Genomic DNA, 17,949 nt, shown 5'->3' with positions numbered 1-17,949 from the left:
TCATGTCGAAGGAGAGACCTGGTGTGGGATGATTGAATCATGGGGGCAGTTTTCCCCATGCTGTTCTCATGATCATGAAGGCATTCTCAGGAGATCTATGGTTTAAAACCGGCAGTTTCCCCTGCGCACGCTCTCTCTCCTGACATCATGTAAGACGTGCCTTGCTTCTTTCTTCTTCACCTCCTGCCATGACTGTAAGTTTCCTGAGGCTTCCCCAGACATGTAGAACTGTGAGTCAATTAAACCTCCTTTTTTTTTTTTTTTAAATAAATTTCCTACTCTCACGTAGTATCTTTATGGCAGTATGAGAACAGACTAGTACACTGACTTTTATTTCTCTATCATTCTTTTACTACACATTATTTGGTAAGTGCTGATCCAAATGACCTCCAATGAGTATTTTCCTAGGATTTGAGGCAAAATTGTCTCCTTTAGAATGAACCAGTCTCTCTCAGTGGAATGTACAGTTTGTGTGCTTGCTACACACCTGATCCCGCCTGCCAGCACTCCCCATGTTGGCCTGTGTGATATTCCAGAGTGGAGTCTCACAACCAAATATGGCTAAACCGTGTCTCTAATCAGCTCATTGTCCTCTCCTCTTAGGGCCAGCTAGTGAACTTTCCTTTCGTCTTATCCTGACCTTCAAACTTTCTACTAGATAGCTCCATAGATCAAGGCTGTTCAAGGATGTTCTTTTCTGCTCATTTCCTTAATCAGATTTTCCTTTCAGGAAGTATAGGAAGTGCTCACTTAATATCATCAATAGGTTCTTGGAAATTTCTACTTTAAGCAAAACAACGTACCTTCTAATGCAACCAATTTTATCACAGACTAATTAATATAAACAAGAGTTAAGTTCTTACAGCAGACAGGAAATAGTTTTGCTTAAAGTCACAGTTTCCAAGAATCCATCAATGACATTGTGAAGATTTATTGTACTGGTTCATCTCTTAAATATACTTAATTTCACTAAACCCTCTAATTTTATAAAGATTCACAGTAAATTAAAAAATGTATTCAATGCTTGTATTTAATTCCTGTACATATACTCGGATGATTTACAGATATAATGGCTGATGATTTTCATGAACATCTTGGACACTGAATGATATTCATGTGGATAATAATTTAAAGGGAAACAATAAAACCATAGCTGACATGGAATTTAAGCCATGCTCAAACCTGGGCAATATTTTTTCATGAGACTAGAAGTCATTTATTTACAAATCTTTTATTTGTCATGAAGAGTGAATAAAACACACAAGTTAACTAGAATTAGTTTTACTTGAAATATGCACTGATATTATAATCTGGACTCCCAGATGCTAATTGATTTGGGAGGGTTATATCTACCTGATCCAAAGGAATGCACTTTAGAATGTGTTTGTTTGAACTAAAATTTAAAGCCAATTTACATAAGGTAATACAGAATGCATTATAGAAATTATATAGCCTGCTGTCTCCCAAATGATCATTTTAATAGATGATTGTATATAATTTAGAGGGGAAACTATTGTTCCTTGTCATTATGATTAAGTCATCAGTTTCTGTTATTTCTTTTAGTTAACTTGAGGCTATTTTATAACCATGTTGTTTTACACGTACTCTAACTCTTAAGTGTCAGTGGTCAGGATATTAACATATTTGAACAAAGAAGATAGGTTATGCTATTTTCCCAAGTTGACACTCAATGTTAAATTATTTTGACCTGCCAGGTGCAGTGGCTCATGCCCGTAATCCCAGCACTTTGGGAGGCTGAGGCGGGTAGATCACTTGAGGTCAGGAGTTCAAGACCAGCCTGGCCAACATGGTGAAACCCCATCTCTACTAAAAAATACAAAAATTAGGCAGGTGTGGTGGCACATGCCTGTAATCCCAGCTACTTGGGAGGCCGAGGCAGGAGAATTGCTTGAACCTGGGAAATGGAGATTGCAGTGAGCCAAGATTGTGCCACTGCACTCCAGCCTGGGCGACAGAGCAAGACTCCATTTCAAAAAAAAAAATTATTTTGAGCTTGCTGTAGAATTATGCAGGTGCTCAATACAGTATGAGCTTAATAAATGGTTATAAATTAAAGTCATTAATGAACACACATGATATCACAGATATTCAAAAAACTAATTAATTATGCATTCTTTTTAAAGAGAAAAGTCTACAGAATCAGACAAGCTTAGGGATCTATTAGAGCAGAATAAATTTTAAAATTACTTATAATTCACAAGTATAAAATATGCAAAATAATACTAATTTATTAATTAAAAATCAGTTATTCTCATTTCTAAATGAGGAATCAGATACTATAAATTTCCAGAACATGCCAACTAACCGCCACCATGGTAGAAATCACTCTAAACTGTAGCAGCCAGATAAAAAAGCGGGTGACACAGAAACAAACACAAATAGCACAATATTCATTGTGCAGTATATTTCTGTATTTTTAACTTTTGAACCTTTAGATGGCATTGATTTAGGAAACGATATAAGTGCAGCTGTCTTGCACGAATATAATCACACACTTTTAAATATAAAATTATGACTGAAATGCAGGTATCCTTCTGTAAATGTCTGTATGGCCAGACACATGTCAGCATCAGAGGCACCTCAGTGGAAATTTCACACTGAATCAATATCACACTTTGAAATAAGTGCCAATAGAAAGTTTTATACTATTGTAACATGGCCTATGATGTGTATATGCATTTTTTTTTGTCAAGGCAACGATATAGCCATATGTACATTATTTCTTGAATGTTATACAGAGAATATTGATTTATTTATAGAAAATCTTATGTTCTGTTAGCGTATATGTGGAATTGAACACGATTTTCCATATATGCATTTAGTGGTCTCTTCACCTGAGAGATAATAAGAAAATTTTTTTAACAAATGTGTCTTTCCTACACTGGAATGAAAAATAAAAGGTTGTATAAAAAGGAAGAGAGGCAGAAAAATCCCAATATCTAACAAAAGCAGGGCAGGTAAGACAAACTGAAGAAAATGTCAATGTTGGTTCTTTAAATCACATATAAGGAAACACACAGGCCAAATGTACAGCCGCCTGATGACATACAAATGGGCTGTCCACATTAAATGTATTTGATAATGTAAAGTTAACTAAGGAACTTAACTTAGGAAACTGGGGGTAATTAAATGTTTCTCCTATACCCTATACGGTCACAATACTTATTTTAGTGTATTCATTTATTCCCCACATAGAAACTGAGCTCCTACCACACTGTTGAGACAGCAGCTCTGAATTCCAGGGACAGGCACTGGGTAGCCCTTTATATTAATAGATGCTTGTGGAGTGAGAAAGCAAATGAATGAGACTGCATGGGCCAGGCTGAGAGGGATACATGCTCAAAGGTGGCTTCAGCATAGAGTAAGAGGAAGGGGATTTAGTGTTCTAAGATTAGAGAAGAAAATAAAAACCACAACAAATGTAACATTGCCAGAAAGAATGCCGGGCCATGCTGATTTATTGGACTTGATGTAAAGGGAATAGAGACTCACTCAAGGGCTTTGAGCAAAGGAGTCTCTGGTGATACAGGCTGATGGCAGTTCACCAGCATCAACTCTCCTCTTCTTCCATTTACTAGTTGAAGTTGAATACATGGCTGCCTAGTTATCAATGAGTCCTAACTAGATAGCAGCATGACTAAGTTCAAGCCCATAACTGTGATGAGAAGACAGGTAGCCCCTCCGCACATGATGAGCCTCTGCCTGGACTGGGGTTTGCTGCTCCCTTCCTCTGAGCAGGTGAGAAAGTGCCTGGGGAGCGACAGGGCCTGGGCCCTACCTGACCCTGGGGAGCAGAGCTACCAACCATGGCCTGCCAGAGGGACATGCACTGGAGGACGGCCAAGAATGGAAAAAGAAAGAGAGCAACTTAGAACAGTCTCAAAGATAATGCCATGTGAGAAGATGACTCCACAGCAGCAATGACTGTGGACCTGAAGGAAACTGGACAGACTAAAGAGCTAGGAGTGATAGGATATTCAGAATGTGTTGGAAATAGAGAAACTTAGTACAATGAGTGGTTCACGCCTGTAATCCCAGCACTTTGGGAGGCTGAGGCAGGTGGATCACTTGAGCCCAGGAGTTCGAGACCAGCTTGGGAAACACAGGAGACCCAGTCTCCACAGAAAAAAAAAAAAAAAAAAAATTAGCTAGGCATAGAGACACATGCCTGTGGTCCCAGCAACTTGGAAGGATGGGGTGGGAGGACTGCTTGAGCCCAGGAAGTTGAGGCTGCGGTGAGTGGTGATCCTATCACTGTACTCCAGCCTGGGTGACAGAGCAAGACCCTGTCTCAAAAATAAATAACAATAACAGTAAACAAATAAATGAAAATAAAAAAGAAAGTCTTCAATTTTGGCCACGTCTTTGCAGTACACTGTGGCATGTCCAGGAAGTTCGTTGGACAGGCAGGTCTGCATCTTAAGAATGAGAGGCAGTATGGAGATTAGGATCCGGAGCTGCTGGTGTACCCATGGCACTGAGTCATGATCATCAGCACAAGCAAGGGTGGAGTATCCTCTAAAATAATATTTTATTTCAACCTTAGGACAATCATCATGAACTTCCAGGCATCTGGAGTGATTTCCAAAAGAAATATAGAAATGGAGAGGGTTCCATGTCTAGGTAGAGGCCCCTAGAGAGCAGACTGTTGATTTCCATTCTTTTGGATTGGTTATTGGTTCCTGTCCTGTCTGTTCCCCCCACTGTTAGCCATTCCTTCCAGTGGCCTTTCAATGTCTTCTTCTGATCTGCTATGGTCTGAACAAACCTTTTAACAAAACTTGCTAGAACTATGTATAAACAACAGAATCAGTCTATGGATAAGCACCTGTGGTGGCCTCCTTGAGTAAAATTTCTGAGTTTGATTGTGTGGGATGTTTTTAGCTTTATCTTAGCTGCTAACAGGTCTTTTTCCTTCCTCCTTGAATCACGGTCATATTTTGGAATGATGAATTAGCGGGACAGTTAACACTGCGAATGTTTCCGAATAGAGTTTAAAATCTGTTTTGGCCCCAAAGGTGCATGGCCTGCCCATCAAAGTCTTTCAGGATAACTATTGCTAATTCCTTCAGATACACCGAAGATTTATTATCAGCCCCCAGTGATCCCTCAAAATAATTTCTTTTCTGGCCAGCTCCCCAAAATGTCCTAACACACGAAAATGCACTTTCTTTTTCTTTTCTTTTTTTTTTTTTTGAGACAGAGTTTTGCTCTTGTCCAGCTGGAATGCAATGGCATGATCTCGGCTCACCACAACCTCTGCCTCCCGGGTTCAAGCAATTCTCCTGCCTCAGCCTCTCGAGTAGCTGGGATTACAGGCACCAGCCACCATTCCTGGCTAATTTTTGTATTTTTAGTAGAGATGAGGTTTCACAATGTTGGCCAGGCTGATCTCGAACTCCTGACCTCAGGTGATTCACATGCCTTGGCCTCCCAAAGTGCTGGGATTACAGTCGTGAGCCCCTGTGCCCAGCCTCAAAGTGCACTTTCTTTGTGAACAACAACATCTACCTATATGATGTGTTTTAGATCCAACTATTCAGAGCAAATACAAAAAGAAAGTATGTACAAAATATTTTAAATATGTAAAATAAATAAATGTTCACTTGAACAATATTAATTTGAACCCAAGCTCAATAATTTTTTATTCTTTGTTTCCACAAATTTTGACCCCCTTGTGTCTATTATGATGTCCCCTCCCCTATTTGTAAATGACAATTGGCTGAACATCTTCATTCACATATTTGCCAACCCAAACAAAAAACTTACATGTTTGAATCTGGAATCCAGTGTGGCCCTGCTGCAGCCAGCCCTGCAGGTGAGGTGTCTTATGATTTGTTTGCTGGCTTCAGACTTTCCTGATCCCCTTTCTCCACTAAGGAAAACAGAGAGGAAAAACATAAGTTTGAAGGAACTTTGCTTCAAAGCTTGTTCCTTTGTTCCTTTGAAGCTAGTTTGCAGGAACAAGTAAAAAAATTAACTGGAGATATTTCTCAGACACAGAAATGAGGAGGGAATGGCACATCAACTTGCAATGAGTTTGTGGTCTCCATTCACACTTCAATTTGATTCATTTGTCTGAAATACCCAGTATATGTTTACTGTGTCATGTCCCTGATGGTGTCTCAGATGCTGGCATTACAAATGAATATGACACAAGTTCTGCCATTCAGTATCTCACAGGGTAAAACCACCTAGTGTAGGTGAATTACGCCAGAAAGGTGTCAGGCTGAGAAGAAGACATAACCGACTTGACTCAGCTTAGCAAGTCAACATAAAGTGAGGGGATCCCGTGACAGCACGTTGTGTTGAGACATGCAGGTTCACACTTGGCCTTGGGAAAACTGTTCATGCTTCATGGGCCTTACAGGAAAGACATTACCTCTTCTGTGGAAAAGCTGTGACATCTTTCTGAGCATTCCTTCTCTGTTCTTTGAAATGAATGTAAAGTGCCTAGCTACAAAAACTAAGGCAGTAAGGTCTTCAGATGTGGATCTGTCATTCAGGAGATCCTAAACCTGACCGGGTTAGGTTTCCTTTTCAGCTTGCTTTCGGTTCTGATGTTCTCTACTTTGCATTTTTCTTTAATCTAGGAAAGATCACTGAACTTTTATTTATAATGGCATCACTTTTGATACATCCCAGGCATACTTCATTAACTCACCCAATTTTTACAAACGGTAAATATTATATTCCGGACACTATATGCTATAGGATTAACATAAAATTCCAACAAAATAATTACTATTTCAAAGTGATCTGATCTACAATAAAGTTATTACTTCACCCAGATGAAAAACTCATAAAAACAGACTTTACTTATCTAGTAACCAGAAAAACTTTTTAAAGCCCTTTTATGAGTGCTTCCTTGGTTTTCTGCCTGGAAACATCTCTTTTAACAAAGTTGATTAACAGTGTTTGCCAGAAAAGAAGTAAGTTGAAATTTAATTATTTTCTTAAAGTGTCCAGTCGTTAATGGATGCTTCCACTCACTTGTGCAGACTTTTGAACTACTGGGGCCTAAGAGTATCAACAAATGAGGTATTAAGTTAACATTAGAAAACAAAATGAAATTTTTTCTGGTCTGGTACTGAGTTTTGGGACATCCATTCCAGGACTACTTGCGTTTTGGTGCTAAATCTTAAATTACCCTTTGTAAGTGCTCGTTCTGGGACACAATGGACACTCAATAATGATCTGTAAACAACTTATTGAGTTTCAAATGGCTAATTTTATCATATTCGTAAAAATGGAGAAAACATGTATCTTAGCCCACACAATCAAGGATGTGGCAAAGCTGTATGAAAGCACACACAATTTTGAAAGAAGAAAGAGAATCACTAAAATAGTAAGTCCTAGTAACCAGAGATTTGCTCTTCAATTCTGTATATCAGGACTAGCGATACCGAAAGGAGTTCTCCAGCTTGCTTCAGGCAGACAGTCAGGGAAGGGTCCCCTGAGAACTTCCGACCCGCCCCACAAGTGCTTACGTCAGATGTTTTGTGCAGATAAGGGAACTTGCACAGGGGGCTTGCCTAAACAGGCCTGCGGTGGAAAATTCCGTTCCTTAACACACGTGCAGGAAGGGAAATAAATCCATATGGAGCAGCTCGGTCTTAGCATGCGCACTGGAAGGACGGGGGGTGGAGCCGCCAGGAGTTTGCGCAGTAAGCTCTGGTGGTATTCAACTGAGAAGGGGGCACCCGGCACCCTGCTTCAGGATCCCTCTCTGCTGAGAGCTTCCCTTTCACATAATAAATTCTACTCCACTCACTCTCTCGTGTCCGCACGCGTCATTTTTCCAGGTCGTGAGGCAAGAACCCGGACGTAGCTGAGCTAAGAAGCAAAATCCTGCATCAACACCTTCTTGAAACTTGAATGAAGAGATTTTTTTTTTCAAAATAAGGGGTTGGTACAGGGAATCATTAACTTTAAAAAATGATTAAAAGGAGGGCCGGGCGCGGTGGCTCACGCCTGTAATCCCAGCACTTTGAGAGGCCGAGGTGGGCGGATCACAAGGTCAGGAGATGGAAACCATCCTGGCTAACACGGTGAAACCCCGTCTCTACTAAAAATACAAAAAATTAGCTGGGCGTGATGGCGGACACCTGTAGTCCCAGCTACTCGGGAGGCTGAGGCAGGAGAATGGCGTGAACCCGGGAGGCGGAGCTTGCAGTGAGCCGAGATGGCGCCACTGCACTCCAGCCTGGGTGACAGAGGGAGACTCAAGACTCCATCTCAAAAAATAAATAAATAAATAAATTAATTAATTAATTAAAAATGACCCAAAGGAAAACTAGTTCTGCAGAATATATACTGGATAAAAAGTTCCACGAACAAATACATGTCAAAACCGTTGGGTTAAACTAAGATAAATGGGGTTCTTCACTGAGAAAACTTGCCGGCCGCTGTGTGCCATCTCCCGAGCGGACTCCCAAAGCGCGTGGGCCTGCTGGCTTCTCCCTTTTCTCCCCTCAGAGCCTTGCTCAGGACCCACGCTTTCAAAAACTGACCTATAACAGCTGCAATGGTCATCCTAGAATTAAGTGGGAGCACTAAAAATTTACGTAAATTCTAAAGAAATAAATAATACATAGAAATAATCTAGTCAAGGGTCTGGCACCCAGTAAATTCTCAATAAACATTAGTTGTTAGTCAACAGTGTTATACACTCCCTATCTCACCAACTTACAGTGCTTTTTCTAAGCAACTTTTTAAAACTTTTTCCCTGTTTATCAAAGGAAGACCAGGAAACTAGACAGACAAAGCAGATAAAAATAGGGTTGCCTGAGTCTAGAATGGGTGGAAGCCCCCATCTCTGCACATTTCTCATCCTTGAGTCTAGAACGAGTGGCCAGGTGCAGTAGCTCACACCTGTAATCCCAGCACTTTGGGAGGCCGAGGCAGGTGGATCGCCTGAGCTCAGGAGTTCGAGACCAGCCTGACCAACATGGTGACACCCTGACTCTACTAAAAATACAAAATTAGCTGGGCGTGGTGGCACATGTCTGTAATCCCAGCTACTCAGGAGGCTGAGGCAGGAGAATCACTTGAACCCAGGAGGCGGAGGTAGCAGTGAGCTGAGATCGCGCCATTGCACTCCAGCCTGGGCAACAAGAACGAAACTCCATATCAAAAGAAAGAATGGGTGGAAGCCCCTGCCTTGGTGCCTTTCTCATCCTTGAGTCTAGAATGGGTTGGAGCCCCCGCCTCAGTGCCTTTCTCATCCTCGTGTCTAGAATTGGTGAGAGCCCCTGACTCAGCGCCTTTCTCATCCTTGAGTTTAGAATGGGTGGAAGCCCCTGCCTCGGTACCTTTCTCATCCTTGTGTCTAGAACGGGTTGGAGCCCCCATCTTGACGCCCTTCTTATCCTTGTGTCTAGAATGGGTGAGAGCCCCTGTCTCAGCGTCTTTCTCATCCTTGAGCCTAGAATGGGCAGAAGCCCCTGCCTCGGCGCTTTTCTCATCCTTAAGTCTAGAATGGGTGGAATCCCCTGCCTCAGTGCCTTTCTTATCCTAGAGTTTAGAATGTGTCGAAGCCCCTGACTCAGCACCTTCTTCATCTTTAGGATGCTTCTGAACCGAGCACGAAAACAACCACTAGCACGCTGCTTTGAAAACTAGAAAACTAAAGTGTGCGTCCATCAGTCTGTCCCTCCACCCTCCATAGAATTTTTGATAAAATGAATATAAACATATAAGCGCTCATTTTAATATTTAAATAAGGCTTTTGAATTCTATCCAAGTTCTAACTTTATACCATTTTCATTTCACGTTTACTTGAGTTGTGTGCTACTGTACTTCAGTTCCAACCAGCACTACTGACAACAACTAAGGCACCACCATGAGTATTTATAGAGGTTTCCTCCCTTGTAGAGGTTTGGCTGAATATAAAATATAGGTCTCTGATGCAAACTTTAACATTTAAATGTTACTTTAATTTTCTATTAATTGATGAGTTAAATCTAGCATTATATTTCAAATTCAAAAAATACTTTGGGCCAAATGCAGTGGCCCATGTCTGTAATCCCAGCACTTTGAGAGTCTGTGAAAAGAGGATCACTTGAGCCCAGGAGTTTGAGACCAGCCTGGGCAATATAGTGAGATCTCATCTCTACAAAAATTAAAAAATTAGCCAAGTGTGGTGGCATGTGCCTGTAGTCCCAGCTACTTGGGAGGCTGAGGTGGGAGGATCACTTTAGCCTTGGCTGCAGTGAGTTGTGATCATGCTACGAAATTCCAGCCTGGGTGACAGAGCAAGACCCTGTCTCAAAAAAAAAAAAAAAGTTTACGAAGTAGAATTCAGTGAAGTGTGAGCAAAGGTAAATAACAAGAAACAGGCTGAGAAAACATACCTTTGGGAAGAAATAAAATGATATTTGGGGCAGCCGTGGATTTTGAAGAACAGTGGCTTAGGTTCAGTAATATTGTAAGTTTTTCTTTCTCCATGTTTTCTTAGGTTCAAAAGCAAAAACTTTTTATCTAAGCTTTAAATCTTCAAAAGGAAATGAGTTTCAGGTTAAGTTTGTTAATATTGATCCAGCTACACTTGGGGCTATTCCTAACAGCCAAGATGTTTCTCCTTTGTAACGAGTCAAATGTACTTATTGCAAAGATATACTGGACCTCAGAGTGCTGAGAAAGTAAATAAAGGTAAACCATGGGAAATGAGTACATCTTTACTGCCAAGCCCCACAGCAAACCTGAGCGTGGCAGACAAGGTTGAGGGGGACTCACCTGAGGATGAAACACTGAGGTCGCTGCTCCTGGAAGAGCTGGTGAAAGGCTCTCTCTACACAGGAGAAGAGGTGAGGAGGCAGCGAGGAACACAGCTTCCCTGAGGAGCTGAAATACAGCTGGGACACCTGGAAAACAGGGCAGCAGCAAGGGGAAAACCTCAGTGAAAAGGCGCCAGGATTCCTCATCCTATAATGAGAGTGACTTACGTCCAAGATACAGAAGTGAATGAAACTCTAATTCTGAATCTCACTGGTATGTAAAAACATTTGTAAAATTACACCCTTCTCAGCACATTTTCAGCATGCATAATGACAAAATGGAGGCTTATACTTTATCCTTCATTACTTGGTCCACAGGCTTTAATTATTCTGCTGTCTTTAAGAAGAGCAGCTCACAAAAAATGTAGTTTAATAGATATCTGTGCAGTAAGCTGAAACTGTGGTAATTTACACCAAATACAATTTCTCTCAGCAGTATTTAATTTCAATACCATAAGATAGCCAAGGTTTTAAACTTGAATGTGAGAGGCAGTTGCAGCTGAAATGCATATAAGTTTACAAATTTCTCAGAAAAACAAAAATTAATTAATTTTAGAGAAACGGTGATTTATAATTATTGCCATAATGATTCATTTCCAGTATTTTTAGTCCTTTTGAATTTCTAGTAAATTTTATTACTTTAGAATAAAAACTCGAGAGTAGGAAGACTTCTTAGTTGTGAAGAAATCAAAGTTATTTTTATTTTACAAAATAACTGGCCTGTATCTTCAAAGATGTCAAGGTCAGAAAAGTCAAAAGACGACTGCAGAACTGGTCCATACTGAAGGAGAGTAAAGGGCATGGTGGTTCAAAATGCAACATGCAACACTGGCCTGAATCTCCAGCTCTATGGACATTACTGGGACAATGGGAAATCCTGAATGAGGTCTCTTGATTCAGTGACACCAGTGCATCAGTAATAATTTTCCCATTTTGATGACTGTATGGAGGTTACACAAGAGAATACCTTTGTTTAAATACACAGTAAACATATTTAAGGTTGATGGGACCACATGCCAGAAAAGTATTTTAAAATGGTTGATGCTGAGGGATCTGCCGTTAGTCTGATGGGCTTCTCTTTGTGGGTAACCCGATATTTCTCTCTGGCTGCCCTTAACAGTTTTTCCTTCATTTCAACTTTGGTGAATCTGACAATTATGTGTCTTGGAGTTGCTCTTCTCGAGGAGTATCTTTGTGGCGTTCTTTATGTTTCCTGAATTTGCAAGTTGGCCTGACTTGCTATGTTGGGGAAGTTCTCCTGGATAATATCCTGAAGAGTGTTTTCTAGTTTGGTTCCTTTCTCCCCGTCACTTTCAGGTACACCAATCAGACATAGATTTGGTCTTTTCACATAGTCCCATATTTCTTAGAGGCTTTGTTCATTTCTTTTTACTCTTTTGTCTCTAAACTTATCTTCCTGCTTAATTTCATTCATTTGATCTTCAATCACTGATACCCTTTCTTCCACTTGATCAAATTGACTACTGAAGCTTGTGCAAGCGTCACGTAGTTCTCGTGCCATGGTTTTCAGCTCCATCAGGTCATTTAAGGTCTTGTCTATGCTGTTTATTCTAGTTAGCCATTTGTCTAATCTTTTTTCGAGGTTTTTAGCTTCTTTGCAATGGGTTCGAACATCCTCCTTTAGCTCGGAGAAGTTTGTTATTACCGATCATCTGAAGCCTTCTTCTCTCAACTCGTCAAAGTCATTCTCCATCCAGCTTTGTTCCATTTCTGGCAAGGAGCTGCGTTCCTTTGGAGGAGAAGAGGCGCTCTGATTTTTAGAATTTTCAGCTTTTCTGCTCTGGTTTCTCCCCATTTTTGTGGTTTTATCTACCTTTGGTCTTTGATGATAGTGACGTACAGATGGGGTTTTGGTGCAGATATCCTTTCTGTTTGTTAGTTTACTTCTAACAGTCAGGACCCTCAGCTGCAGGTCTGTTGAAATTTGCTGGAGGTCCACTCCAGACCCTGTTTGCCTGGGTATCACCAGCAGAGGCTGCAGAAAAGCAAATATTACAGAATGGCAAATGTTGCTGCCTGATCCTTCCTCTGGAAGCTTCATCTCACAGGGGCACCCAGCTGTATGAGGTGTCAGTCAGCCCCTACTGGGAGGTGTCTCCCAGTAAGGCTACTCGGGGGTCAGGGACCCACCTGGGGAGTCAGTCTGTCCATTCTCAGATCTCAAACTCCATGCCCAAGGTAATTTATAGATTCAATGCCACCCTTATCAAGCTACCAATGACTTTCTTCACAGAATTGGAAAAAACTACTTTAAAGTTCGTATGGAACCAAAAAAGAGCCTACATTGCCAAGACAATCCTAAGCCAAAAGAACAAAGCTGGAGGCATCATGCTACCTCACTTCAAACTATACTACAAGCCTACAGTAACCAAAACAGCATGGTACTGGTACCAAAACACAGATATAGACCAATGGAACAGAATAGAGCCCCCGGAAATAATACCACACATCTACAACCATCTGATCTTTGACAAACCTGACAAAAACAAGAAATGGGGAAAGGATTCCCTATTTAATAAATGGTGCTGGGAAAACTGGCTAGCCATATGTAGAAAGCTGAAACTGGATCCCTTCCTTACACCTTATACAAAAATTAATTCAAGATGGATTAAATTTAATTCAAGATGGATTAAAGACTTAAATGTTAGACCTAAAACCATAAAAACCCTAGAAGAAAACCTAGGCAATACCATTCAGGCCATAGGCATGGGCAAAGACTTCATGACCAAAACACCAAAAGCAATGGCAACAAAAGTCAAAATTGACAAGTGGGATCTAATTTAACCAAAGAGCTTCTGCTCAGCAAAAGAAACTACCATCAGAGTGAACAGGCAACCTACAGAATGGGAGAAAATTTTTGCAATCTACCCATCTGACAAAGGGCTAATATCCAGAATCTACAAAGAACTCAAACAAATTTACAAGAAAAAATCAAATAACCCCATCAAAAAGTGGGCAAAGGATATGAACAGACACTTCTCAAAAGAAGACATTTATGCAGCCAAAAGACACATGAAAAAATGCTCATCATCACTGGCCATCAGAGAAATGCAAATCAAAACCACAATGAGATACCATCTCACACCAATTAGAATGGCGATCATTAAAATGTCCGGAAACAACAGGTGCTGGAGAGGATGTGGAGAAATGGGAACACTTTTACACTGTTGGTGGGGCTGTAAACTAGTTCAACCATTGTGGAAGACAGTGTGGCCATTCCTCAAGGATCTAGAACTAGAAATACCATTTGACCCAGCCATCCCATTACTGGGCATATACCTAAAGGATTATAAATCATACTGCTATAAAGACACATGCACACGTATGTTTATTGCGGCACTATTCACAACAGCAAAGACTTGGAACCAACCCAAATGTCCATCAATGATAGACTGAATTAAGAAAATGTGGCACATATACACCATGGAATACTATGCAGCCATAAAAAAGGATGAGTTCATGTCCTTTGTAGGGACATAGATGAAGCTGGAAGCCATCATTCTGAGCAAACTATCACAAGGACAGAAAACCAAACACCACATGTTCTCACTCATAGGTGGGAATTGAACAATGAGAACATGTGGACACAGGGTGGGGAACATCACACACTGGGGCCTGTCTGGGGTAGGGGGAGGAATAGCATGAGGAGATATACCTAATGTAAATGACGAGTTAATGGGTGCAGCTCACCAACATGGCATATATATACATATATAATAAACCTGCACATTGTGCACATGTACCCTAGAACTTAAAGTATAATAATAAAAAAAGGTTGATGTTAAAAGTTGCTGTACAATTTATCTACACATTTTACACACATTTAAAATTATAGCAAAAATAATTTTTAAAGTAGAATAAATGATCCACGATGAGAGTTAACTGGATGAGTCTCACAATGTTGAGTGTGAGTGGTCAGATACATAAAAGAACACACTATATATCTTCACTTACATCGAGTACAAACACAGGTAACCAATCCTTGCTGTTAGAAGTCAAGTTGGCAGTAGCAGGGGAAGTGCTAATGTTTAAGGGGCTTCTGGAGTGTTGAGAATGTGCTGGAGCTCAGTACCACCCACCCGCACGCTTAGCAACAGAAGCACTTTCCTACAAACGTTACACCACAACCAAAACTACAAAAAACTAAAGTCATCACACAGTGTGGTGGTGGTGCAAAGACTAGATAAAATGGATCACAGATCACTTGAAACAGACTAGATAATTCAGTGCAACCCTACATGTTGGAGAAGATGAAATGGAAGAGTTCCCTAACCCTACTTGCAGGATGTGTGATGGGGTATGGCTCATCTGTTTGGCCACTGTGTGTGCTCAAACCCCTTATGGGAGGGGGAGCATGCAGATGGGCAGGTGCAGGAGCCTGGGCCAGCACCTTTGGGCTCTGGCCCCATAGTAGCATCTAGGGGTGGGTGCTTGCAACTTCTGAAGCCCAAATGGGCGTGTGTTACAGTACATTCTTTTAGCTTTGCTGTCCGTGGACAGCTTAAGTGTTAAACACTTCAGTGGACCTTCTGCCTTTTTTGCAAGGGCAGAGGGCCAGTGTGACAGCTTTCTGTATCCTAACCTCTTGTTTGGCATCCAGGAAAAATCAGATCACACACAGACTTTAAGGATGGTGAATGCAGGGGTTTTACTGAGTGGTGGAGGTGGCTCTCAGTGGGATGGATGGGGAGCTGGAAAGGGGACAGAGTGGGAAGATGGTCTTCCCTGGAGTTTGGCCATCCAGTGGCCGATCTCCTCTCCAACCATCCCCAGCTGAACTCCTCTCAACATTCAGATGCTCCTTCTCTTCTCTCCTTCTCTGCCACTCTTCTGCCCTTCTGTTCATCTGCTTGTGGAGCCTGGTGTTTGGGGGTACAGGATGGGAGGCATGGTCAGCCAAAGGCAACTTTTTGTCATGAAAACAGGAATACCTGTTCCCATTTAGGGCTGTGGGTTACCAGGCTTGAGGGTGGGGCCTTTGCTGGGGAACTGCTCTCTTCTACCCAGTATCTCCCTGCCTCCTGTCCATATCAAAGATACAGTGTATGACCAACCAGGCTGCACCACCTATCAGTGGTAAAGGATGCTGCTGAGAGGACTGATCATCTATTTGTAAAGAAAACAAGTGTTGATCTCTATTCTATAGCATGTGTAAAAATTATTACGAGTGAATTTAAATCCCAAATATGAGCAGCAAAGTTTAAAGCATTTAGACAAGCATATAGAATGGTACTCTCATGATTTGTATGTAAACAAGGAAATAGGATTCAAAAATACAAATTATAATGAGAATGATGGAGCGATCTCACTACATTAAATTTAACAAGCCCTGGTCAACCATATAATAATAGAAAATAAGCAAAGACAGAGAGGTGTATAAGCTGTGCATATAATCAATAGATTAGCAGCAATTTAAAACATACTCCTACAAATCAATTTAAAAATGGAATTATAAGCCGGGCACAGTGGCTCACGCCTGTAATCCCAGCACTTTGGGAGGCTGAGGTGGGTGAATCACGAGGTCAGGAGTTCGAGACCAGCCTGGCCAATATGGTGAAACCCCATCTTTACTATAAATACAAAAATTAGCTGGGTGTGGTGGCACGTGCCTATAGTCCCAGCTACTCAGGAGGCTGAGGCAGGAGAATCGCTTGAACTTGGGAGGCGGAGGTTGCAGTGAGCCGAGATCCCGCCACTGTACTCTAGCCGGGGCAACAGAGTGAGACGCTGTCTCAAAAAAAAAAAAAAAGGAACTATAATACAAATTTGGGCAAAAATATAAACTAAAAAGATAGAAAATAAATATGACAAAGGATGGAAAGCTCTCATGCTATTTCAAACTATAAGATGCTATATTACACACAAAATCCTAGCAGAATTAATCATAGTTTAGTCATAATGATAATAATAGCTTACAGGCACTCTGTGCATGGTGCTGTCCTCAGCACCTCATAGGCACTCACTCATGCAGTCCTCTAGAACCTATGACTGGAGTCAGAGAAGTATTTTTATGTTTACAGGCAAGAGAATTGGTGCCAACGGAAGTCAGTGACTGGCCCAAGGGGACAGGGCTAGTTGGTGGCAGAGCTTGATTTCCAAATGAAGTTGTCTCTTGGGCTGGGAAAACATGTCTATACCACAGAGTCTTGTAGTTTTAACTAATTGGAAGAATCATCTGGCAATATCTTCTAAATTTGAAGATTCATGTTCAACTGGGAATATCTCTGTTGAAACTCTCAAACATGAGCAAAAAGAGCATTTATAAAACAATTCTTAGGACTCTTTGTAAGAGCAGAAAATACAGAAATAAGTTAAAAGTCTATAATTAATAGACAAATATAACTGGTTGTGTGTCATTACAAGAAAATTCTAGAGGGACTTTAGAATAAATTTTCTGAAGTCTAAAATTTTCAAGATGGAAAATTTTTGAAAGCGTGAGGGCTGATCAACAGCTTTTTTGTAAAAGAATACAGTTAAAGGCTGGGCGCAGTGGCTCACGCCTGTAATCCCAGCACTTTGGGAGGCTGAGTGGGCAGATCATGAGGTCAGGAGATTGAGACCATCCTGGCTGACTTGGGAAAACCCCATCTCTACTGAAACTACAAAAAATTAGTGGGCGTGGTGGCACCTAATTTACGCCTGTAGTCCCAGCTACTTGGGAGGCTGAGGCAGGAGAATCGCTTGAACCTGGGAGGTGGAGGTTGCAGTGAGCCGAGATCATGCCACTACCCTCCAGCCTGGGCAACAGAGGAAGACCCCATCTCAAAAAAAATTAAAAAGAATATAGTTACTATGTTATGAGTTAATTAAAATATAGAAAATAGTGGTATACCCACTTTTTGAATGTATATATGTGTTCATGTATATAGTAAACATATAAAACACTGGATGGAAGGATAATAACTTCAAGATAACCATTATCACTGCTTACGAAAATAAGTAGGTTGAAGTTGAAGTGGTACTTACCTTGTGTTTATAGAACAATATGTCATCTATCTAATCTAAGACATCATATGATTAAAACATACTGTTATTTTTTGTACCACTCAGAAAATAAATGTTACAATTAAATTAGGACACAGTGTTTTCTTAGCACACCCTTAAAGCTGCATCCCAATCACAAAAGTAC

At 40.9% G+C, this 17,949-nt stretch overlaps 1 protein-coding gene across 9 annotated transcripts in view; it reads right to left on the bottom strand.

Annotated features, from left to right (window-relative positions):
* The window catches only part of MYO16 (myosin XVI), a 717,368-nt gene that overhangs the window by 316,726 nt on the left and 382,693 nt on the right, over positions 1 to 17,949 (bottom strand). For all 9 annotated transcript variants that reach the window (XM_054529223.2, XM_054529222.2, XM_054529219.2 and 6 more), the window contains 2 exons: positions 10,759 to 10,886; positions 5,791 to 5,896 (listed from right to left, as the gene is read on the bottom strand). In XM_054529223.2, coding sequence (XP_054385198.1) covers positions 5,791 to 5,896; positions 10,759 to 10,886 — 234 coding nt within the window. The remainder of the gene's footprint in view (positions 1 to 5,790; positions 5,897 to 10,758; positions 10,887 to 17,949) is intronic.

Source organism: Pongo abelii, chromosome 14 (assembly GCF_028885655.2).
Source record: "Pongo abelii isolate AG06213 chromosome 14, NHGRI_mPonAbe1-v2.0_pri, whole genome shotgun sequence".
Taxonomy (NCBI): Eukaryota; Metazoa; Chordata; class Mammalia; order Primates; family Hominidae; genus Pongo; species Pongo abelii.
Note: the sequence above shows the minus strand (reverse complement) of the source record. Positions and strands in the feature narration are given on the sequence as shown.